At 40.1% G+C, this 25,528-nt stretch overlaps 1 protein-coding gene across 1 annotated transcript; it reads left to right on the top strand.

The window, feature by feature from the left end:
* Positions 1-22,685: 22,685 nt before the first annotated feature.
* On the top strand, positions 22,686-25,175 carry LOC141984473 (general transcription factor II-I repeat domain-containing protein 2-like). Its single transcript, XM_074947556.1, has 3 exons — positions 22,686-22,799; positions 23,476-24,129; positions 24,216-25,175. Exons 1-3 carry the CDS (start codon positions 22,686-22,688, stop codon positions 25,173-25,175), a joined length of 1,728 nt encoding a protein of 575 aa, XP_074803657.1.
* The last annotated feature ends 353 nt before the right edge of the window (positions 25,176-25,528 follow it).

Here is a 25,528-nt window from a genome sequence, read left to right on the forward strand (position 1 = left end):
TGGAACATGGGAATCCTCCTCCCCACATCTTTTCTCCCCTCCCCTTCTTATATTTGAATAAAAATAAGCAAGTAACATAGGACTCTTATCACTGGATGAAAGATGTGAGGATTAGAGCTGCATCGTTTTTAGCTGTCGTCATTCTTCTAGTGACCCAGATGTGTCATGTACTCAACATCTAAACACAGAGCTGAAAGTTGAATCGTCCAAGGAACAATTTTCTCCAAAGCTCCAGAATGAAGATGGTTTTAAGTAGTTTTTAGAAGTGCCTATCATGAGAAATCCAGATATACAGTGATGAAAACAGAAAATTGCAGCCAACCAACATAAGAAATAAAATCTACAAGAGTGAAAATTTAGCAACAACTTTTTGTTCTTTTTGCAGAATGAAAATGGTCAGTTTAGAAAACATCAAACTAGCATTCCTGCTCCTGACAAAATAATTTAGTTTATTAGTAAGGCTTAATCACTGCCCTTTAAACAGAACATCATCCATGCTTTTTCTGCTGAATTGAAATTTCACCTCCCGTGGAGAGTGAGCTGTAGCTCACGAAAGCTTATGCTCAAATAAATTGGTTAGTCTCTAAGGGGCCACAAGTCCTCCTTTTCTTTTTCCTAACAACCATGTGTACCTAACTTAATTTTCCCCAAACTACTCCTGAGCCGTGAAAAATAAAACGAGAATATTGAATTTCAATTGTTTTGCCATTGTTATTTGCTTGGGAGCAATGTTTTTTGGTCTTTACTAGCTCTTACTCAATGGGTGCTGGATATAGACACTTCACCAGCTTTCATAACTGAGCACTGAACAAAGAATTCTGAGAGTTTCAACAGTGTGTTTTGTTATAAAAAGCAGTGACCATCAATAATGCTTTGCCCACATACAGCCAAAACATTAAAAATGGAGGTGGTTGAATTTTTTTTTAAAAGATTAGGGAAAAAATGGTAAAAATTTCAAAATCTTGCAGGGTTTGAAACTGATCCATTTTTTGTTCAAAAATATCACAATGATTATCAAAATGTATTGAAAAGTTTATTTTATTTATCTTTTTTTTTAACTGAAAGCCATGTTTTATAGCAATTTTTTGACCACCGTAGTAAGGTAAAAAGCTGTGAGAAGGAAGAAAAAAACCCAAATACACAAAAGGCATTTTGTGAAAAAAGTAAAATAAAATGTCTATAACAATGAAAATTGTTCACTTTCTTTGAAAAATTTCACAGGAAAAAAATGTGACCAGCTTTCTTCATACACATTTGAATTTGCCCCACTTATCCTAAATATTGGGTTAGGTTTTTTGCCTTCTGTTATGCAGGAGGTTAAACTAGATGTTCTTAACTGTCCCTCTTGGTCTTCAAATCTAAGAATTCTAACTTAGATTATACATCCTTGAGGCAGGGGCCTACCTCCTTAATTTATCTGTAAAACACCCTGTACACCTATGATATTATAGAAATAAAAATATAATTTGATAAGTCCAGTGTTTTTTTATATTGGCCTTGTAGATATTAAACTCTTGTTTTCTCTCAACTCCTTGCTCATATAAGAGCATTAAGGATCCTGATGCAAGATTTTGAATGCTTGGGGGTGGCAATATAGTGAATACCTTGTGAAGTCAAGCATTCTCTCTCCTTTCCCTCATGACATGTCTTATTTTGAGGAAGTGTTTCTCCAGTGAGTAAGGGTTGGCTGGATCAGATCCATGATTCCCCAACCCACAAATCAGTGTAGAAATGACATAACAATACCACAAAACCTGTTTTCAAAACATTTGCGTATAAACTGATTTTTGATATGGCTTGGCTGTGTCTATAGTGACCAGAGCAACAGTTAGTACCTTTCTAGCAATCATACTAACCCACAATCTAGCAATCATAGCATCAAACAATCGTACTTAAGAGGAAAAAGATGCTAATATGCTTTCCCTGGTCATGTTATTCAGTGCCCTGTCCTCCTAGACTACTGGGAGATGAAGGTTGTGCCAAAGTCTCAGATTTGCCCCTTATCATGATCATTTGGCCATTCTTAATACACCGTTCCACAAGCTGCAGTAGTTTAAAAACTTTTTTACTAGTTCTCTCGATTTATCGGGTGGCAACAGAGAATAGTTAAAAGCACCCCAAGGTATTGCAAAGTACAGCAATATCATCATGTCTTTTTATAACTGTACTGTTCAAAACTATCTTCTCATCAGTAGAGAACAACTCAAGTTACCCAGTGGTCAAGCTTTTTGCATCCAAAACTATTACTCTTTTATAAACTTTTAATATTCAAAGCTAATGGAGGTAGGGGGATATTTTTAATTCCTTTAGTACTTTCAGATGTTTCAGGAATTTCCAGGTAAACTGCGCCTTATCTGCTGCTCAAGTATGGCTTAATTTACTTTGATTTCCAATTAACATTGCTGGCTGAATTGGTATTATGGACTAGCAGCAAAAGGGTTAATGTAAAAAGTAATCTACACTGAGGTGGTGGGGAGAAGTTCACTCACTTAAAAACACCCTTTAATATTTCACCTCACATCTCCAACATTCTGTTCTTCGTATGAGGTGAAAATGAGCACAAGTTTTGAAGCTGAAACTACAGAAGGAGCATCTCAAATATACTATTTTCAAAGGCAGAAAACAATACAGTAGTAACTTCTAACCACAAATGAATATATGGTGGATGTGTAGTCAATGTACAAAAATAATTACACACATATCACATGAATTTCTCTGCTTTGGTTTCTATATACTTAACATGGGGGTCATACTTAACATACCAACCTCACAAAGATGTTATGAAGATTAATTGATGCTTGTACCTGATTTGAAGGTAAAACATCTATCTAATGAAGTACTCAGTGATTTTCTTTGATCTTATATTTGTGCTTTGTACTTCTGGTCCACCATAAAAATATAAAGGTCTGACCATTCCATATATTATTCTAACTAAATATATGCTTATATTAAAATGTCTGCTGCATGCGTCTGCATGCAGAGAAGTGAGGAAAGCAATCTCAGCATTTTCATTTTTAAGTGATTTGTTGCAAAGGGTACTGAATGGACTCCACATTGAGGTATCTTAAAAACAACTATACATATAAAACAAAGGTCGTTATTATCAAGACCTTTTCCTTTGTTCTCTAGAGGAGAATGATCTGTGGGATTGAGGAGATGTGATTGTAGACACACCCAGTGGTGAGCTGGAGCCGGTTCGCACCAGTTCGCTAGAACCGGTTGTTAAATTTAGAAGCCCTTTTAGAACCGGTTGTTCCACGAGGGACAACCAGTTCTAAAAGGGCTTCTAAATTTAACTGGCCAAAAGTGGTGCCTTAGGCGCCGACTCCATGGGTGGTCCAGCCCTGGAGCACCCAAGGGGAAAATTTGGTGGGTACAGAGCACCCACCGGCAGTTCCCTCCCCCGGCCCCAGCTCACCTCACCTCCGCTCCACCTCCACCTCCTTCCCTGAATGCGCCGTCCCCCTCTGCTTCTCCATCCCCCCTCCCCGGCTTCCCGTGAATCAGCTGTTCATGAGGGAAGCCGGGGCGGGCTGAGAAGCAAGCTGCACCTTCCCGCTCAGGCCCAGGGAGGCGGAGTGGAGGTGAGCTCAGGCACGGGGGGGAGAGGGCACGAGGAGGGCCGCCCGCGCCTCAGCAGGTAACCCGGGGAGGGGGGTGCGCAGGGGAACCACTCCCCACCCCAGCTCACCTCCGCCACTCTCGGCCTGAGTGGGAAGCTACGGCCTGCTTCTCAGTCCTCCCTGGCTTCCCGCTGAACAGCTGATTCGCGGGAAGCGGGAGGGGGAGGGCACGGAGAAGCAGAGCAGGGCGGCACATTCAGGAGAGGAGGCGGAGCAGACGTGAGGTGAGCTGGGGCTGGGGCCAGGCGCAGGGAGCTGCCGGTGGGTGCTCTGCACGCACCAAATTTTCCCCGTGGGGGCTCCAGCCCCAGAGCACCCAGGCGCCTAAGGCGCCACTTTTGATGTGATCAGTGTGGGGAGTGGCTGCTCCCCCTGCTCCCCCGCAGCTACGCTTCCCCGCCCCTAGGAGCCAGAGGGACCTGTCGGATGCTTCCTGGGAGCTGCCCCAGGTAAGCGCCGCTGGGACGCGGCGGCAGGTGCCTCTGTCTCTTAGGGGTGGGGTGGGCACCCACTGTGGTGGCCCATGAGACCCTCCTGCCCGGTTCTGGGGGCAGTCAGGGGACAGGGGAGGGGGGTGGATGGGGCAGCGGTCCTGGGGGCGGGGGTGGGCAACGACCCCCTCGTGGGGTGAGGAGGGATCCCCTTGTTAAGATTTTGGCAGCTCATCACTGGACACACCAATTGACATATCTGTTCCTTAGTTTTCCTGTTTGTAAAATGAGGCAATCCCCACTCTCCAAAGAGAAAAAAATCAGAACGCTTTTCCCCAAAAGGATGTTATGATGCTAATTTCATTAATATTGTAAAGCACTTTGAAACCATGGAATAGAAAATGCAAAGTAGTATTATTTAAAATGAGCCAGCAGCACTTAGAATTTCCTTTGCAACAGTAGCCAGCACAAGTAAATACTGCAATATCGTGTATTGCACACAAGCGTTTGGTAAAGGTTTTTATTTTTTGTGAAGTGTTGGGAGAAAGAATTTGCAAACGTTGAGTACATTCACATCAGTGCAGAGAGTCCAGCAAAAGGATTCTTGCACCACTTAAGCCCCATTAAATGTCTTGTGCAGTCCCTTTGCAGCACAATGAATTTTTAATCTTTGTGCATTTTCTATGTCCTTTGAATTCACCTCAATATGTTTTACAAACAACAAAAACAAACATCTGTGTATATCTGATGAGTACAATGGGTCAGGTAGTTAGTTGCGAAAATCAGTGTAGCTCCAGTGAAGTTAATAGAGTTACATTGACTTACATCAGCTGAGGATCAGTCCTGTATGTTTAATTAAGGCAGTTCTTGTTTGGGGTTGGAATTAAATTTGGGTTTCAGTGCAGACACTTTTGTATTTGAGAAGTACTGCTTTCTTCAGCTATGACCTTTCCACGAACCCAAAACACACTGATCATTTCTATATTTAACTGTCAGATTTACTTTTCTTTTTCCCTTTCCTCTGCATTTCTAAATAAAATTGGGAGATATATCATAGGAAGAACTAAGAAAACTTGTTTCCCAGTAAATTTTCCTCCTTGTCAAGAAAAAAGCACTACAGCTAAAGCTAGTACTGAATTTAACGCTGGAAACTTGGTCACAGTGTTGTACAGAAGACGGTACTATTGCAATATTTTCAGCTGTCACATCTGTTTGGATTCTATTCCTAGTCTTTTTTTTTTCTGGCATGTGCAACTAATTTTATCCTGTGGCTCTTTCCCCAGCAGCAGGTCTAGATGCAAAAATATTCAAAATACAAGATTATGCACTGGAAACTAGGTTGGGGTTTGTATTTATGGCCAAATGTTCACTGCTGCACATAGATCAAGTAACTGAAATGTGTTTGGGGAGCTCCACAAGAGAACAGGAGGAAGGAATCTTCTTGGATTCTCCAAACTGCTGTAGCCCATGCAAGTGTTACAGTCCCCTGCTGGAGGAAGGAGAATGAGAATGGCCAGAGATACCACATATGCCCACCTACCTTGCCCCTGCCCCTTCCCCTTCCAATGCTGAGTGTATTGGGAACAATAAATACCCATCCAATACAGCTCCACAATATACAGGGGTATGATATTGTGGGGCCTTGGTAGCCTCTCTCTCTCTCTCTCACGCGCGCGCACACACACACACACTGTCCCAGGCAGCACAAACATGTGACTCCTGTTGGAGACCTCCTCAGTGGTGGAAAAGGATTTGGCACTGTTGTGAATTTGGGAGCGGTGAGCATGCTGGCTAGCCAGCATGCTCTCTGGTAGCTGGGGTGTGACATAGCAGGCTCTTTCTGTTTAGTGCCCCCTGCTGACAGCCATTCCAGCCTTCAGGTGTTCTGCTTCTTCTTGCAACATGGCCTTCTGCTCAGGTCACAGAGAGTCCTACCCTTTTGGGAGTAAACCAGTAGTTAGGGTTGGCACCCATGCGGGTGTTATCTGGACAATCTGGTTTTTGGCTTATGAGTCCGGGTGCCATTTAGGGCTGCCAGGTACCTGATGTTCAACCTGAAAGTCCAGTTGAAAAGGGGACCTGGCAACCCTAAATGGCATCTGAACCAGGATCTGGGCACCTCAGGGCAAGGGGAGGTGCTGGGTCATTAACCCACACCAGCCCCTGCACAGCAAGAGCCACCTCCTAGCTGCAGGCAGGCTCCTTGAGCCAATCAAGAGAGTAACAGGAGGAGAGAAATGAGTGATGGGGGCAGGCCTCGAGGGAAGAGGCAGGGCAGGACCGGAACCTCAGGTGTCTGGTTACCATCAGTTAGAAAGATGGCAACTCTACAAATAGTCCAATAACTAACAGCCCTTCAACTTCATGTTGGACCTACAGTCTAAGTCTGGACTCACCGGGTGGACTGGTAGAGGAACCCATGCGTTTCCTCTCCACTGAGTTTCAGTCCAGGAACCCTTAAATAGGCAATCCAATTCTGGCTATACAGACCCCTTTCTGCTTTCCTGAACCATTTGCTACATTGCTCTGTTGTGGGCCTTTGCTTCAGCCTCTTTCCAGGTTCACATTACATTGGCTCTGCCCTCTTTAAGCCTCTTCCACAAGCTCATTGCAGAGCTGCCACCCAGCTGGTTCTGTTTCAGGAGCATTTTTTCCCACTCCCTTGATAGTGCAGTCCCCGACTCAGCAAAAGTCTCCCTGCTGGGCCCTCCACCAGCATGAGGAATCCTGGGCAGACTCACTTCCTGCTGCTTTCCTTCCCAATTGCCTTGGAATCCCTGTTGCAGATGTACCATCCTTCTGGGAGGCTGTATCTGCCAGCAGTCCAGCTCAGCAGTCCGACTTCAGCTAGGCTTCTGTCACTGAGTAAGAGCCAGAGATCTGCTCTCTCTCCTGGTCAGGTCCTACCTGAGACAGGATCAGGCCTTTTTAATGCCTCCCTATGGGTTTAACCCTTATGGCAGGTGTAGTGTTCAGGCCTGGTGTGGGGTTGATACACACCATCAGAGGAACATACAATTTATCCATCATAGCCTCTTTTTGGAAATTACAAGCAAACTTATGCTCAAATAAATTGGTTAGTCTCTAAGGTGCCACAAGTACTCCTTTTCTTTTTGCGAATACAGACTAACACGGCTGTTACTCTGAAGCAAACTAACTGTTCATTTTACACAGTGTCTGATAATAAAGAACCCTCCATGAGTGCAGAACAGCTGGTTAGCTTCATAATATAGGTCATAATATACCGGCTGTTACTGCTGCCTCAAAAATCTGCTGCCTGACCTTTGTTTTTCTGCCACTGCTCACATTTAAACAGTAGGGCACTGGGTACATCTTTAAGTGATGTGTGAAGAACGACAGGCTGAATGAATCCACTGCAGTTAAGAACTATAAAATCAATTCCAAATCCCAATGGATGATACTGATGTTACAGGTTACTAATACCTCTCTCTTCTATGGCACTGGAATCTTATAGGATGGCTGTAAAAGTTAGATACTACTTGAAACCAGATCCTTCACTGCATCACTACCCCGGAATAAGAAATGTAAATAAGACTGGGAGTAAGAGTCAAGAAAATAGGAAATGATTGCCTGGTTTTGAAGAAAATCATGTTTGAACTCAGGGCACTGAAAAATGGGTAAAAGTTGTTCATATTTATTTAAAGATTCTGCCCTCTTGTGATGGGGCTTACAGACCTCACACTAAGACTAAGGAAGTTGCGGAGCAGTATTGGGCTAGAAAGGTCCTGCCCCTCAGCCTCTTGCTTTAAATTCACTTAACTTGTTAAGTTAGGTATTACTTGCTTTTTACCTTTGTATTTCATTGTAACCAATTCTGACTTTTATGCCTCATTACTTGTAATAACTGCAAATCTATCCTTCTGTAGTTAATAAACTTGTTTTATAGTTTTATCTAAACAGATGTTTGGATTGAAGTGTTTGAGAAACTCCATCTGAGATAAGACGATTTTTTTACATCATTCTCTATAAAATGATGGAATTTATGTAAGCTTGTATTGTCCAGGAGAGTTCTAGGCAGTACAAGATACACATTTCTGGGGAAAATCTTGGGACAGGGTATTTGATATTGTTGCTCTGTAGTGTAATTCAAGCATGGCTGGCCATAGCACTCATACAGTATAGCTGGAAGTAATTTATATGCTGGAGGCTGTGTGTGAGCAGATGAGGAATGGTTGCTCTCATAGCAAAGCAGCATAAAAGGCACCCCAGGTTGGAGAATTGAGGAGACACAGCTGTTCAACAGTCCAAACTGTACCTTAGGTAATATCACAGTGTCTCCACATACTGGCCCTGGTTTACTGCGTGGTTACTCTATTTTTATATCATTGTAATTTAATTCTGATCAGTGAAGTTACAGAGATGTAAAACTGGTGTAGCACATTGGTGAATTTGGCTCACTGTATTGAATAAATGTGATCTCGCTACATTTGTGAAAGCATAGAAGGGCTAACATAAAATTCTGGACTTCACATTATGAATACTGAAGGGGCTGAAGGAGCATGGAAGGGACCCTATATAAACCCTCCCCACTCAACAACAGGATAGCATTGCAAAGTATCAGCAGCAGAAATGAGCCCTTCAAATTATATGTGAAAGAAATGAAAACAGGGTGGGCAATGTGGGCAACTGCCCTGGGTACCATGGTCAGGGGGGCACCATGGTCAAGAGGCAAGGAGCAGGCCTGGGGTGTGAGGCTCTGGAAAGCAACTCAGGGCAATGTGGGAGGGAGAGAGACAGTGGGACCCAGGGGCAATGGAGGGGTGGGTGGGGTGCTCAGTGGAGGCAGTGGTGGACAGGGGGGATAGGAGGATGGGTGGGGAGGCTGGGGAGTCAGCAGGGACCAGAGGAGGGGGAGGGGGAGGGCCAGGGAGGCAGCGTGGTCCAGGGGAGATGGTGGGATGGGTGGGGAGCCTGGGGAGGCAACAGGGGCTGGGGCATCAAAATACAAGTTCGCCTAGGTTGCCATTTTCCCTAACGCAAACCCTGACTGAAAATATGAAGGATGCTAAATACAAATGTTTAAAAATCATGTTTAAGAAAGCAAAAATCCTGACTTCTTTCAAACTATCTGCTCTTGCTAAGCTATAGTTGTTCTTAATAGATAAGTCATGAAAGTTTTAGGAACAGAATTTATAGTGGAAGACATAAAAAGTGGAATGTTATGATCAAGCATAATGGAGTCTATTTTAATACATATTTTAATGTTTTAATGCCATTCCCATTAAGATTCACAGTGTAGTGCCATTAAAAAATCCAGCACAGACAAATGCTGCTTTTCCCTGACTTACAGCACCTTGCCCAAAATAAATTTAAAAATTTGAAGTACATTGACCTGTTTGATGTGAAGAATAATGTATTAGCACTTAAGACACACTGGGCCAAAATCAGACACAGCATAAGAATACTACAAAGCTGCACCCACTTACGCCGTGTCTGAATTTGGCTCTTTGTTTTCAGAGGTAGGATCAGATTGTCCAAGGTTTTGAAAATCCCTTTGTAAAATATGCGCAATGTCATGAAGGAAAAAACTTTATGATGTGATAAGGCTAAGGCAAGCTTAAAAAGCTACTTCTGTGCAAAAGTTTTTACTGAATAGGTTCGAATATATATATATATATATATATATATATATATATTTGGAATGCAACTCTCTAGAGTCATTAGGCAAATTAAAACAATATGAATCTAAAAGTTTACTGTGTGTAATGTTAATAAAATTTTAAAGAGAACCAAAAGGCACATTTACCCATCTTCATATTTATACATTGTAGATATATATTCTCTCTGTCTTCAGTTTTCTAGCTTAGCTATCTCACTTAGTGTTTTGCTATCATCATAAAGCTGCACTTTTTAGTAACTTTCTCTGCAATGTCAAATTATACACAAAGAGAGAAAGATAAGGGAATAATTGAGTGCTCAGCTTGGTGGCCAATCCAAAAAAATCTGAAAAAAATCAGTTAGTTTTGAACCAAAACTGATCTTTAATTTTTTTTCGCAAAATGAAAAACTGAAACTAAATGTTTCAAATGTTAGCTCAAAAAAGACATTTTTGAACTAAAATGTTCAAATGACATTTGACACTTTCTATTTAGAAAATGTCATCTTGAGTCAACATTTTATTTTGAAAATGTCTATTTGAATTGACCTTTTAATTTGAAAATATCAAACCAAAAAAAAAATTAAATGGTTTATTCTGATTTTTTGGAAATGAACAATTTCAACATTTCCAAAATGTATTGTTCTCAGGGAGGTTTTTTTCAGCCAAAACTCTTGCTGAATTCAGCCCAAATTCATGAATAATTCTGTTGCCCCCAAAATGCATTTTTCAGTAAATTTACTATTTGTCATAAAAATTTCAGCCAGTCTTACTCTCTCTCTCTTTCTCTTATTGTACGTATATATGTCTCCTAAGTTTCTCTCTCCTCAGCTCATTATTATTTGAATTTTACTTTATCACTAAACAGATAAAACTGCACAGATCTCACACCTACTGGATTTTTTAGTGCCATCCATGTGGAGACTCTTGGTAAGATTTTCAAATACCCACTGGAGGATTCAGCCTACAATACCCATTAATTTCTGTGGCTAAATCCCTTCCTCCCATATGCCTCCACACTGGCAGTGGGACCTCCTGTCCTCCAACTTCTGCTCCCTCTTAGCAAGTTTGCTAGGGAATCTTGTAGTCTCATTTAAAGGAAGTTCCCCAGCAGCACACATTCATTCCATTGATGTAAACAGAGTTGACTTTAAACTGTTGAAGTCTGTGAAGTTATTCCAGTTTTACATTGGTGTACATGAGCTCAGAATCAGATTGGAAGAAAAGGAAGAGACAGGAAGTTAAGCCCATTGAAGGGAAAAGAAAGATTCCACAAAACAAAACCAGATCATCCCAGCAATAGGACAGTGATGTAAATATTGTAATGGGTCTTGCAACTGAGTCCTCCCCTTCACAAGCTTGGCATGCACTGATGGAGAAGTGTAGTCCAGGTTTCTTGTGCACTTGAAAAGATCACATTGTGTCCTCACCACCTTACTTTAATCAATCAATTTCCAACATGCAATACTCTTATGAACTCATTCTGAAGGTGTTATGTGCTGTAAGGGACACAGTATGTGTGCCCGCTATTCATCATAACAGCGAAGTATGATGTTTCTGATGTACTGCATGCATGTTAGTGAGTAGAAAATTATAAGGATCTCAATGTCAGAATCATCGTAAAGATCTAGTTTTTAAAACTATCCATTACCGTGTAGCACAAGGTCACAGTTCATCCACTTGCATGTGGTGTTATCCTTATCTCAGTAAGCGTACAAAGGAGGAAATAAATTAATGGCAATAAAGAATGAAATTAGTAAATTAAATAATAATAATAATTAATAATTTATTATAAGTGGTACTAACCTGTGGAGAGAAGGGAAAGTGCTGAAAGAGGTAGAGTGAGCCACTTCTCTGCTGTGCACGTGATACAGCAGCAATTTTCAACTTGTACATCAAAAAGTATTTGAGTGGAACAGCAGGATGTACAGCACCAAATACGTTAGACATGCGGATTTCCTGTATTTGCCCACTATGCACTGACAAGCTTTGTCTGCAGGCAAAACTGGCAGATGGTAGGTCACAAAATGGAGATCTCTTTGTGAAACAGAGAGAGAATTGGGCAAAGCAGGATTATATTTAGTTATTTATTTATTTTTTTGGCCAATCTATTTGTAATGTGATGTTTTTCATTTCATCAGAACTTCTCTGACTTCTGAATATCCCTTCACAAGCATAAAAACCACTTTGGTTCTCCAAACACTATTTCAAAATTGTTCACCTCCTAATAAAATGCTTCTTCATGCACAATAAATCCCAATTCAGAAATTCTTCCTGGGCCGGATCTACCACCCAGTGAAGTCAATGGGAGTCTTTCCATTAAGTTAAAAGGTCTTTGGATACAGCCCAGTGTAAATACATAATGTTTTGATTCATCAGACAAAGGAAATTTCATACCAACTATTATCATATACAAAAGCTTCTTGCAAACAAAGATATCTAGTGTTGATCAATAGATGGCAAGCTTGCTACATCTAACTTTTGGAACATTTTATCCTGTTAGCATTTATTGTTTTATGCCATATTATAATTTAAGATATCCTTAAATTCATCCTATTTTGTGTATTATGGAAATAATTTATGTATAAGACTCTCCATATAGAAAATATATGTAATAGCCTTGAAGGTGCTACTGTAAAGAAATAAATTTGTCTTAATTAATATATGTGCTAACTCCCCATAGCTGTTTTTTTTCCCCCAGTATATTTAAAATTACTACATCCTTTATTTCTTGAGAGCTTTTTTATTTTTATTTGCAACTTGCTAGTTGTATCAATGCTGTGTCTTCTCACACTTTTGCATAGTTACAGTTCCGAAACACTTTTCTCCCTTTGCACACAGCTCACTATAGGAACTGCAACACACGGTTAATAACCAGAAGTATATACAATTCTGAATACTGGAAACCACACAACAGAAATGAGAAAATGTTTCATTTATTATGTATCTCCCATTATTCTTTGATGAGCTGTGCATGTACCTATTTCTAATAGCATAATAATCATATATTTATGTCCGGTGACGGGGGATAATGTGGATAGGGAAAAAAGTAAGTAAATAAAACAGATAATAGGAACACAAGAGTATGCAATCAGAATTAAATCCTTAAAGCAGTGAATACACAGGACTGAAGGAGATAATTGGCAGCCTGAGCAATTACAAATTTTAATTGTCTGTGGCCAAAATACACACTTCAGTCCAGTACTACTGTACTCAAGCCTGATAATCTAAGTGAAACTTTGAAACTTGATGGCATGATTCAGTCAAATATATGTACTGTAATTGATTGTGAATATACATATTCAACGTTAAATATGTGCATTTAAAACCCACTAGTATATTAGGTGACTAATACAGAAGCTCACATAAGAACTGATCCAAAGTCAATTAAAGTCAGTGGGAGTCTTTCAAGGACAGGATGGAAATAGGGAGGTTAGAGGGAATATAGAGCAATACACACACAAAACAAGTGTGAAATCCCATATTCTTAACAGAAAAGAGAGTGCACAACAAAAGCCTCCTAGGTTATCTGCTTTTTACTAATTAAAAAGCTTCTGAGAAGACCTGGGTGAGTTTGAAAAAGGTGGATTTTTTTAAAGGTTGCTTTCTTTCTCACTGTGGTACAAAACAAAACTGCCAACCCCATGGTACTGCAGCTGCACTGTAGCAATCATCAGTAGATCACAGGAAAACTGTCACTTCTATTGCAGAGGTTGAAATAGAAAAATACCATCCATGACCTTTTACTGATCTGTCTTTCTTGTTGCCATCATGTTACCATTCTTCTGCACAACATGATTATCTAATCTATTATTTTTTCTTATTTAAAACTAATACAAATGGAATTTTGGGTCCTCTGTTTTCTGGCAACTTTAGGTTGCGATGGAGATGGACAAAAATTGATTAATTTGTCTAGGATCAATTTTATACCTATTTTTCTCTAGATAAGATACAAATAAAGGCAGCTGAAATTCAATAAATATATAAATTGTTTGCACAAAATACAATGCAATGTCTTCTGTTTTCTTTTCTGTCAGATTAGTCTATTAAATGTACATCATTTCATACAAAGGGCAAAATTATCTTACAGCTTTTGAAAAGTTTTTTAAAACTAATTGACTTTCTTAAACAAAGACTGTAAAAGAGATTCAATTTTCCATATTTAAAATCTGTGCTTTTATTGTTCTTAATTTTATGTAACTTTTTTATTGTTAAGAAAAATATAAGAGAAACAGGGGCAAACCACTGTCTGGTGTAAATCAATTTAGTTCTGTTGACTACAATGGAGATATATGCCAGCTAATTGGTGGAAAAATTATATCACAAAGCATAATTAGAGAAGTTTAGGAAATGCTATATAAAGCTATAGATTGAAAGAAATAATCTTTTTCAAATCCCCCTTTTAAAAAATGCTAGTTGCTATAGCAACTGGGTATTTCCTCCGTACTGTACATTTCTTTACAGTACATCCAGAGCTTCATGTGACAAAACAATAATTTTCCAGTCTACAATTTACTTTGAAAAAAGGTTTTTCCATCCTTTGGGAGAACATGATTAGAGTGGTGCTCACTAGAGCTTCTAAAAATTGGGGTCTGTCAGCATTTCTGTTAAAAGCTCTTATTTTCAGTGGTGTATGACCTATCTGTAAAACTTCTTTGTAGGATGAAGCTTAGCACAGAAGTCTCCTCCTGGAAAAAATCTTTTAAAACTTTTTTAATAAAACTAGAAAAAAATCTATTTCACAGCATAATTTATAGGAGAGTCCAGATATTTAGTTGTATTTTTTACAAACTAGATATAGAGTTCAGTGTCCAGAAATGGAAAACAGAACGGGAAAATGATCTGACTGAGTTTTTTGAAAGGGAGGAGGCCTCTAAAATTTCAACTGAGCTCTTAACCTTAGTTAGAATTGCACATGACTTATATGGGTAAAATTTTTCAAAAACATCTAAGTGACTTAAGATCATAAATCTCATTTTCAAATGTGATTTAGATATTTAGGCCAGATATTTAGAAGTATTTAGGCATTGTTGTGCTCAGTGTTGAAATGTCTAAATGATTTAGGAGTCTAAAACTCATTTTCAGAAGTTATTTATGCACTTAGCGTAAATCTCATTGACTGTTACTGGGATTATGGTGCTGAGATGCCTAACTCTATTTTGAAGATTAGTTTTAGGCTCCTAAATTAGTTAGATGTTGCAAGGCTGAGCACAGAAATGCCCACATACCTTTAAAAATCTGGAACGTAGGGATAGATTTTCAAAGGTATTTAGTATTTAAATATGCAAATAGGTGCCTAATTGAATTTACAAAAGTGCCTAGATGAGTTAGGTGCCACATTCACAATGCCTTGGTTGGTATTGAGGTGCTTAACTAGTTTAGGCATTGTTAACTGCCTTAGGACCAGATTTCTAAATATATTGAAGCACCTTGTGGGATTTTCAAAAGCAGCGAAATGGATTAGGCACCTAACCCCCATTGAGTTCAATTAAATTCAGCTTCACTATCTATGTGCTTTTGAAAATCCAACTAGGCGCCTACTGGCAATTTGAAGCTGCCTAAATATCTTTGAAAATCTGAACCTAAGTCACTTTTGCAAACCAGACTTAGGGTCCTAAGTCACTTATGTGCTTTCAAAAATGTACCCTTCGTTCTCTACTATCATTTTCTTGTATAAAGAGATAAAGTATGCTTGCATAACCAGAATTACTCTCATGGTTACTATTTCAGTTTAAGAATACCCTCAATTGAGTGATTAGAACTTTTAAAAGGAAATTTCAAGGCCTACAAATAGTTAGCAAGCACACCACTGATTATTCCTCATTAACGCCTTTCCTTAATCCACAGTTAAGTATTTCCCACAATATGTGTCTTCTAAAGGAATATCCTTCCCCTATCTACCTCATACCAGGCTATTTCTGACCCAGAAAGCTTAATATAAAATAAATACAACACCCCACTACCATATATAAAATGAAATATTATGTAGATTGTAAGCTCTACAGGGCAGTGACCATGTTTTTTTTTCTGTGTTTGTACAGAGTCTAACACAATGGGGTTCTGGTCCATGCCTCTAGCTCCTACGTATTTCCTCAATACAAATAATTAATGATAAGGTTGTGCTCATTTACCTCGTGAATTATAGAAGGCTGCATGGTAAAAGTGATAAAAAGCCAGGAAATGGAAAAGTTGCAATAGAAATGTTAATTCTGCTGTGCATGATGGGTTGTTCATCCAGCGTTTGGGTTCCAATCAGATTTTGAAGTTCATGCTTCAGTGAGATGAATGGGATGTAGGAGAGTTTAGTTCCTGCCTTTGATGCTGTTGTTTGGAAGGGAGGCCATTCATTAGTGGTTCACATTGTGATGGCTTTGTATTTAAAATGGAAAAGGACATGCTTTTAAAAAAGTGAAGTCTTAGATTTTTCTAATATTGTAGTATGCAGCCAAATCTATGGAAAGATTTCACCATCAGAGGATTCACCTTCCACCCCTCTCTCCCTTCAGTTTTCTGATGTTAAGGTTGGTTTTGAAAGATTTTGTTTTGTGTTTCAGTGAGACATTTGCAAATGCTGACACAAGTTTTCCCAGCTGTAGCCCCTATTCCTGTCTGAGCTCCCGGTTAGGCCAGGAATGGAGAATATATAGTAATTGCTCAAAGGTGAAACTTTAACTGTAATTGCAATGATAGAGGACACTCCCAGGCATCACAATGATGGTTTTTTAATGAGACGTGCAGCTCAGTTAGTACAGTTTCAAGCAAACTTGTGCTGCTTTGATATTCCCAGGAACATAAGAACGGCTATACTGGGTCAAACCAATGGTCCATCTAGCATAGTATCCTGCCTCCCCACTGTGGTCAGTGGCAGATGTTCTGGGGGAATGAACAGAACAGGACAATTTTCAAGTGATCCATCCCTGGTCGTCCAGTCCCAGTTTCTGGTAGTTAGAGGTTTAGGAACACCTAAAGCATGTGGTTGTGTCCCTGACCATTTTGGCTAATATCTCATTCTTTTTTAAATCCAATTATAGTTTTGGCCTTCACAACATCCCTTGGCAACAGATTCCACCAATTGACTGTCTGCTGTGTAAAGATGTAATTTCTTTTGTTTCTTTTAAACCTACTGCCTATTAATTTCATTAGCAACTCTTAGTTCTTATATTGTGTGAAGAGGTAAATAATACTTCCTTATTCACTTTCTCCTTACCATTCATGACTTTGTAGACCTCTATCATATTCTCTACTTAGTCCTCTCTCTTCTAAGGTGAACAATCCCAGTATTTTTTATTTCTCTTCGTATGGAAGCTGTTCCATCCTCCTAATCATTTTTGTTACTCTTCTTTGAACTTTTTCCTTTTTGAGATGGGGCAACAACAACTGCACGCAGTATTCAAGGTGTGGACACACCGTGGATTTATACAGGGGCATTATGATATTTTCTGTTTAATATCTATCCTTTTCCTAATGGTCCCTAACATACTGTTAGCTTTTCTGACTGCCACTACACATTAAGTGATGTTTTCAGAGAACTATCCACAATGACTTCAAGATCTCTTTCTTGAGTGGTAACAGTTAATTTAGACCCCATCTTTTTATGTATAATTGGGATTATGTTTTCCAATGTGCATTACTTTGAATTCATGAACAATGAATTTCATCTGCCATTTTGTTGCCCATTCACTGAGTTTAATGAGATATCTTTGTAACTCTTCACAGTCAGTTTTGGATTTAAATGTCTTGAGTAATACTGTACCATTTGCAATTTTGCCTGCACACTGTTTACTGACTTTTTTCAGATAATTTATGAATATATTGAACAATACAGGTCCCAGTACAGATTTTTGGGGGACCCCACCATTTACCTCTCTGAATGAGTTATAAAACTGACAATTTATTCCTACCCTAGGTTTCCTATATTTTAATCAATTGTTGATCCATGAAAGGACCTTCCCTCTTAAACCATGACTGCTTACTTTGCTTAAGAGCCTTTGGTGAAGGACCTTGTCAAAGACTTTCTGAAAGTCCAAGTCTATATCCACTGGATCACCCTTGTGCACACACTTGTTGATACACTCAAAGAGTTTGAATAGATTAGTGATGCATGATTTCCCTTTACAAAAGCCGTGTTGAATCTTCCTGAACATATTGTGTTTATCTAAATGTCTGATAATTGTCGTCTTTACTATAGTTTCAATTATTTTACTGGTACTGAAGTTAACCTTACTGGCCGGTAAGTGCCAGGATTGCTTCTGGAGCCTTTTTTAAAAATCAGCATTACATTAGCTATCCTCCAGTTATCTGGTTCAGAAGCTGATTTAAGCAATAGGTTTCATACCACTGTTAGTAGTTCTGCATTTCCCCCCCTACATGGATGTTAAATTTAATTACAGTATGGTCGCTGTTATTGAGCAGTTCAGCCATATTCAACTCTTGGACTGGATCCTGTGCTCCACTCTAGGACTAAATCAAGAATTGCCTCTCCCCTGGTGGGTTCCAGGACTAGCTGCTCCAAGAAGCAGTCATTTATGGTGTCTAGAAATTTTACCTCTGCATCCCACCCTGAGGTGAAATATACCCAGTCAAAATGAGGATAGTTGAAATTCCACATTTTTACTGTGTTTTCTGCTTTTGTAACCACTCTAATCTCTCTATGCATTTTTACACTCAGTGTCTCCATCCTGGTCAGGTGGTTGGCAATATATTCCTTCTGCTATTCTCTTATTCTCAAGCATGGAATTTCTATCTACAGAAATTCTATGGTACAGTTTGATTCATTTAATCTTTTTTACTTAATTTGACTTTCTTTCACATATAGTGCCTTTCCTCCACAGATGCAATCTATTCTGTTATTGGTATATATTTTGTATCCTGGTATTACTGTGTACCATTGATTTTCATCATTTCACTGTGTTTCCATGATGCCTATTACATCAATATCCTCGTTTAATGTCAGGCAATCTAGTTCACCTATCTTAGTATTTAGACTTCTAGCATTTGTATATAAGTACTTGTAACTTTTCCCAACATTCAGTTGCTTGCCTTCATGTGTTATCTTTACATGGGATTCTTTAAGGTTTGACTGTTCCTAGCTCCTATCTTAGGGCCAAGCTGTGGCATTTTGTCTCTGGACTGAGCAAGGGCTGCTGTAGAGCTGGATTGCCTTGTGAAGAGATCAGAACGTGTTGCAGGGGAAGCTTAATAAAAAGAGGGACTTCTCAGTCAGGGAGCTCTCTAGTTACTGCTTAAGGCATGACTCTTTTGTGCTTATGTCCTCACACAACAACAGGTATTTGGGGAGGGATAGCTCAGTGGTTTGAGAATTGGCCTGCTAAACCAAGGGTTGTGAGTTCAATCCTTGAGGGGGCCATTTAGGGATCTGGGGCAAAAATTGGGAATTGGTCCTGCTTTGAGCAGGGTGTTGGACTAGATGACCTCTTGCGGTCCCTTCCAACCCTGATACTCTATTTTACCTTTTGCTCACAAGTGCTGATGCCTTCTGATCTTGTTTGCATTTATAATTGGCATTGGGCTGACTGATGTGAATGGCTCAGTTCATCTCACTTGCATTTTTGCTACTGCAGTACATCACAGAGAGTCTGCCTCAGAGAAGTGGGATGATTGTAGTGTTTTATCTGAAAAGATGTTTTCCCTCAAAAATGATAGTGTGATCCAGTGGCTGGAGCACTCATCATGGAGTCAGGAGATCAGGACTTTATTCCTGGGTTCAGTAGTGACCATTAAGAAATCACTTACCCTCTCTTCGGTTCATTTCTCTCTTCTGTAAAATGAGCATGATAATGTTTACCTTTCTTTGGAAAGTGCTTTAAATTCTGGGGATGAAAACTGCTATATAAGACCTAACAATAATTATTTTGAGAATGCTACTCCTTTTTGCTACCTTACTTATAATGATTTGTATCAGAATTCTGTTAGCTTACAAGTCATTTTAGTAATTTACAAACTTCCTCATGAAAAAGTGAGACCCATTGTCTCATTCGGTGGTAATGTTGCCAAGTGGAAGACTACAGCACATTCCTAATGTGCAAGACAGACAGTGTATTTGTTGGCCAGTGAGGTCATAGCTCCAGGATTGCCAGGATGGAAATTGATGTCTTCTTTATCCACAAAAGGGCATTAGGTCAAGCTTCTTTTCACTGCTCTATCAAGGATCATCAATCCCAGAGTTGTGCAGAAATGGGAATCTATGTCCCGTGAAAAATTTTGCACATTTAAAAAAAATCTGTATCAGAATAAAATGTCAAATATGCAAAAATGCAGACAGGCATTCTCAGAAAAATCGTTTTGAAAGAACCAAAATGAAATGTTTCAAAAATGTAATGGTCTGAGCTCTTGGGATTCATTGGCTACGTGCCAGTCTTCATGGAAGCCTGGGGAACAACACAGCTTGTACTGTTAATCTGTTGTGCATTGTCTCCTGGCTGTCTGAGAGTCAAGCAATATTTTTGTTTGGATATGAGACAGCTGACTTTAGTTCAGCTTGGCCCAGGAAATGACCATAGCTTGGGGACAGTTCTTCAGAGCACTTCCAAGTCACATATGCACCCCTACCTTTCATGCTGTCACTTGTGAGACAAGTCTAGAACTTGGGAGTACTCTGAGTTATTCTTTTAGCCAGGAAGACTGTGAGAAAACAAGTTTTTTTATGTGACCATATTTCAGTAATCCATACTGTCAGTATCTTTCTATTATTTCTGTGTGCTCCTACTTAATGTTTCCAGAAATGGATGCAGAATTTGCCATAAAATGCAGCTGTCTGCTTGCTTCTTTGTACAGAGCCAACTCTCTGCAATTTTCACTGGCAGTGTTATTTTAATTACTCTTCTAACATTGCACAGTGTCACAGATGCTAACCAATGACAAATTTAGAAAATAATAAAATAAATTCATTTTCAGAACATGGCAGTAGTGACAATGTTCTAAATTACATCTAATGCCTATTCAGTGGTTTATGTGAAATAAGTCTGTGGTCTCAGTCCAGTTCCCTGTTGGACTGGTCACATGACAAAACCCAACCTCATCTTTGGCACTAATCCTTACGGCCAGTGTCAATAGAGACCCCAGTGACTAAATTTGTTTGGAGTTGAAGACTGAACTAGCCTCATACATAGTGGTCTTTCTAACAGAGGACTGAAGAATGTTGATAGAGCAGTGCAAGGATATTTGGCTTATGCTTTTCTTTGCTATATTGGGTCTATGGATAAAGAGAACCTCAGTTTCTGACATTGTCAGCCTGACATGTTCCTCAAGTTATAGATTTCTTAAACACTGAAAACAAGGTAAGTTCATACAACAAAAAGAAATTATAATAACATTGACCACACTTCACCTAAAGCGGGGAGTAGGGAGAATATTGTCCAGACTTGCAAGAGGAAGGCAGTTGTGCTTTATGGCGGCGGGGGGCAGGGAACAAGGTCAGAAACTGCTGCAAAAGGTGGGTGGTGGTCAGCTTTGCAGCGCTGACTCACCCCCTGGGAATATGAGGATGGAAGGCTATAATGGGGCAAGCCCTGGTATTGGAAACCCATTTCTCCACACAGCAGGTAAGGTAGCGCCCACCCTTCATGTGGGGTTTGAACCTGCTGTGAGCATTGCGCTAGTCACTCCTTTTTATGGGGGTTGGGAAGGAATTTTCCTGTCATCATCATATTAGCTTCGGTGGAGTGGGGTTTTTTCGCCTTCCCCACAGTGGGTGTCAGGAAAAACCTGTTATGGTGAGCACAAAAGGTGGTAAGCTATATGTCACAACTTATTTTGTAAGTGTGCGGCAGATGTCCAGTGCAGGTACTCCATAGGGAAGGCATGCATTGACCAGATAAATGGCCTGGTAAAGGACTTAAAAAGGAGGTGCTGGTTAAAGGAATGGAATGATGGGTGGGTTGGGGCTCCTATGGTTGGACTGGACAGGGGGAGCCAACCCCCCTTTCTTATAACCCACCTTAACTCTCCTACGAGGGATGGGTGAATGGTAAGTTCCCGGCAATGGATTTTCTGGAGGGACCTGGATGGGAAAAGAGGGGGAGCTGGGGGAAGCCCTCTGGGTAATTACGGAATAAACAGGGGATTACCTGCACTGTACACTTTTATCTGCTGGGTAGTGCCAGACATCTAATAATAAAGTTGCGGTCTGATTAAATCCATATCAAGTGTCTCCTGTCCTTTCGGTATAGCTGGACAAAAACCCTTGCATTTTAAACGATTTTCACAGGATAAGTAAGCTGCATGATTCGCAGTGACTTTAATGAACATTAAGCCATTAAAACTCCACACATAACTACAAATCTAGGGATATGGTTGTGTCTTGGAATAATAAACCCCAGAGAAATGCAAAATAAAATTCTATACTGTGTTGTGCCTAACTATTACAATTTAACATGTGCCTGATTCAAACTCCATTGAAGTCAATTAGAGTTTAATCCTAGAGAAAGTGTTAAAAGGCAGGTTCTTATCCTGCACTCTGGATTTGGTAGATTTTGACATCTTAAGTAAAATCCCAATAGAAACTAAAAGAGTGATCAGAGAAAATGCCTGAATCTGTATGGATACATTTTTTGCTAGACCACACACTTAATGCATATCAATTAATTCTATGGTATAATTACAAAAATGATTTGATGAATATTTTATCATGTTTCCCAAAAAAGTGAAAAATTTAGAAAGTGAAAAAGACCATGAGTTAAACACTCTTATAAGATACTAAATGTGACATATAATACTGCCTTCCCACTCTTTTTTAGTCTTTCTTTCCTATTATTTATGATACGGTGGAACTTGATTTAGTACAGTCTTACTATTTAGCAAAAAATGCCTTTAGCTACATGAGAATACCTAACAAAATACAAGATTCATTTCTGATTATAAGATCATACTAGAGCAGGGGTGGGCAAACTACGGCCCGCAGGCTGCTTGCGGCCCGTGGGGGCTTGCCGCACTCCACCCGGCGGTCCGGCCGGGGCAGAGGGACTGCGGGTTTGCTGCTCTTTGCATGGGGCTCCGATGGAGCGGGACAGGGGGCTTGCCACGCTCCACCAGGCGCTCCTCAGTGATGAGCAGTCATTTTCAGCACCATCTTCAGGGAAGATTCTGCACGCAAAACGCCACATTCCTCAGGTATGACCTCACCACCCCTATGCAGCAGCATGCCAATTCCCCTTCCTGTTTCCTATGGCCCCACCCTCGAGAGCCTTGATTGGAGGGAAACCACCCAGGGCTGTAGCTGCTCCCGTCTGGGTTCCTCTGCACTTGGCACAGCTGTCTTGGTGTCACACTGCCAGCAGGGCCCGTAGGGGTCCCTGGTACCAACCCGTGAAGCCCCCGTGTGCCACTCCTCATGAGTCCTTTTGCCACACCGCGGTAAAATCCCTTATTATATACAAACTTTTAATGAACACAACCGTGCAAACAGAACTCCAAGTACAACAGTAAGAACTTTTTTGAGGGGAGGCTGGGGCATAAAGTTACAGGTGAGTTTATTCTTATGCCTATTCTTGTCCACATGGATTCTGGGATAGAGCGCCATGGATCAAAATTGTCAGGGGCACTGATGCCCGAGAAATCCAGGCTAGAGAAAGGGGGCCCAGTTTTTTCACAGTGCATGCCATCTTGTAAAACAGCAGTTTGAAATAAGGGCAGCAGTTAGGATTTTCTTTTCCCTTTCAAAAATGAGCGCTGCAAAAAAAAAAAGAAAAGAAAAGTGGACAATGAGTGTCAAGTTTTCAACAAAGAATGGAATACAAAATATTTTTTCACAAATGTGAACTCCAAGGCTGTATGCCTGATTTGTCAGGAGAGCATCGAGGTGTTCAAGGAGTACAACTTGAATTGCCATTTTTCAGTGAAAGATCCTAATTATGGCAGCAGTTTAACAACTGAGGAAAGGGAAAGAAAAGCTGAGCAACTCGCCACAAACTTAAAAACTCAGCAAAATATTTATGTGCGACAGTCTGCAATTCAGGAAGCCACTACAAAGGCAAGTTACGTTCTGGCGTTTAAAATCACTAAACAAAATAAGCCTTTTGCTGAAGGGGAGTTTTTGAAAGAATGCATGGTTGATGTTTCTGGCATGCTGTGCCCGGAATACCAAAACAAATTTGAGAACATTAGTTTGTCACGAAGAACTGTTACTTGCTGTGTAGAAGTGATTGATGAACATTTGGCTTCTGAGTTGAACAAGAAAGCACAGAGCTTTACATTGTGTTCATTAGCTCTCAATGACAGCACTGACATTAAGGACACAGCACAGTTACTGATTTTTGTCAGAGGAATTGATGACGAATTTGAAATCACAGAGGAATTTTTATCAATGGAATCAATGAAAGGCACAACTAAGGGATCGGATTTATATGAGAGGGTGTCTGGGTGCCTTGTACATCTGAAGCTCCCCTGGAGTAAACTGGCAAACGTAACCACAGATGGATCACCAAATTTAACAGAGAAAAACGTAGGACTTTAAAAAGAATTCAGGACAAAGTAAAAGAAGACGACACTGATAAAGAGGTGATATTTTTGCATTGGATTATACATCAGGACGCCCTTTGCAAAAATGTCCTGGACATTGATCATGTTGTTTGCACAGTAGTGAAAATAGTGAAAGTAGTGAACTACATAAGAGCGAGGGGACTTAATCATTGGCAATTCATTTCCCTTCTTGAAGACACTGACGCCAAACACCAGGACTTACTTTATCATACAAATGTCCGCTGGCTCAGCCTAGGAAAGGTATTGCAGCGAGTGTGGGAGCTCAGAGATGAAATTCACACTTTTCTGGAGATGCAGAGGAAAGAAAATAATTTTCCTGAATTAAAGAATTCCAACTGGGTGTGCAACCTCGCTTTTGGTGTGGATATCTTGGCACATTTAAATGAACTTAATGTAAACCTGCAAGGAAAGAATGTGTTTGTACACAAATTGTATTCTAGTGTGACAGCTTTCAAAGCCAAGTTAGTCTTGTTTTCAAAACAAATTAAGGACAAAGTGTTCACTCACTTTCCAACACTGAAATACTTGGAAGTGTCACCAGAGCAGAGAGAAAAGTACAGCAAACTTTTGAGTGACTTGCACAGAGAATTTTCTTGTCAATTCTCTGACTTTGAGAAGATAGAGAAGACACTGGAGCTGGTGTCATGCCCACTGTCATTTGACTACAAGAAAGCTCCACAAGAATTACAACTGGAGCTCATTGATCTCCAGTGTGATTACACCTTGAAGGAAAAGTACAATTCAGAAAAACTGGATCAGTTTTATGCCTCTTTGAATGAAACAAAGTTCCCAAATATCCGCAAGGTGGCACAGAAAATCCTTGTTTTGTTTGGCTTCACCTATGTGTGCGAACAAACATTTTCCCTGCTGAATTACAACAAATCTCGCTACAGATCCCAGTTAACTGATCAGCATCTCAGCTCAGAATTGTGGATTTCCACAACAAAAATGACACCGGACTTTGATGTCATTGTAAAAAAGGGTGACCAGCTGCACTGTTCACATTAATCAAAGAGGGTGTGGAAAGGGGTTAAGTTTGGTTTAATTATTGTAATATGTTATGATGGTATATTTATAAGAAGAAGTAAGGTTTTATGTTTATTTCCACTAAAATGTATCTTTATTAAATAGAGTTTATTTGACTATCTCTGAATTTTTAATTTCATGAGCGTTCATGGCCCGCCTTGAGGCAGTCAGGAGGCAGGAAGTGGTAGGGGGCAGGGGCAAGGCTGTTTGGGGAGGCACAGCCTTCTCTACCTGGCCCTGAATATAGTTTCGCAATGCCGATATGTCCCTCGGGCCAAAAAGTTTGCCCCCCCCCCCCGTACTAGCGGCAGTGTGAAGATGCCAAAGAGCACGCT

This window comes from Natator depressus, chromosome 3 (assembly GCF_965152275.1).
Source record: "Natator depressus isolate rNatDep1 chromosome 3, rNatDep2.hap1, whole genome shotgun sequence".
In the NCBI taxonomy this organism is placed as follows: domain Eukaryota; kingdom Metazoa; phylum Chordata; order Testudines; family Cheloniidae; genus Natator; species Natator depressus.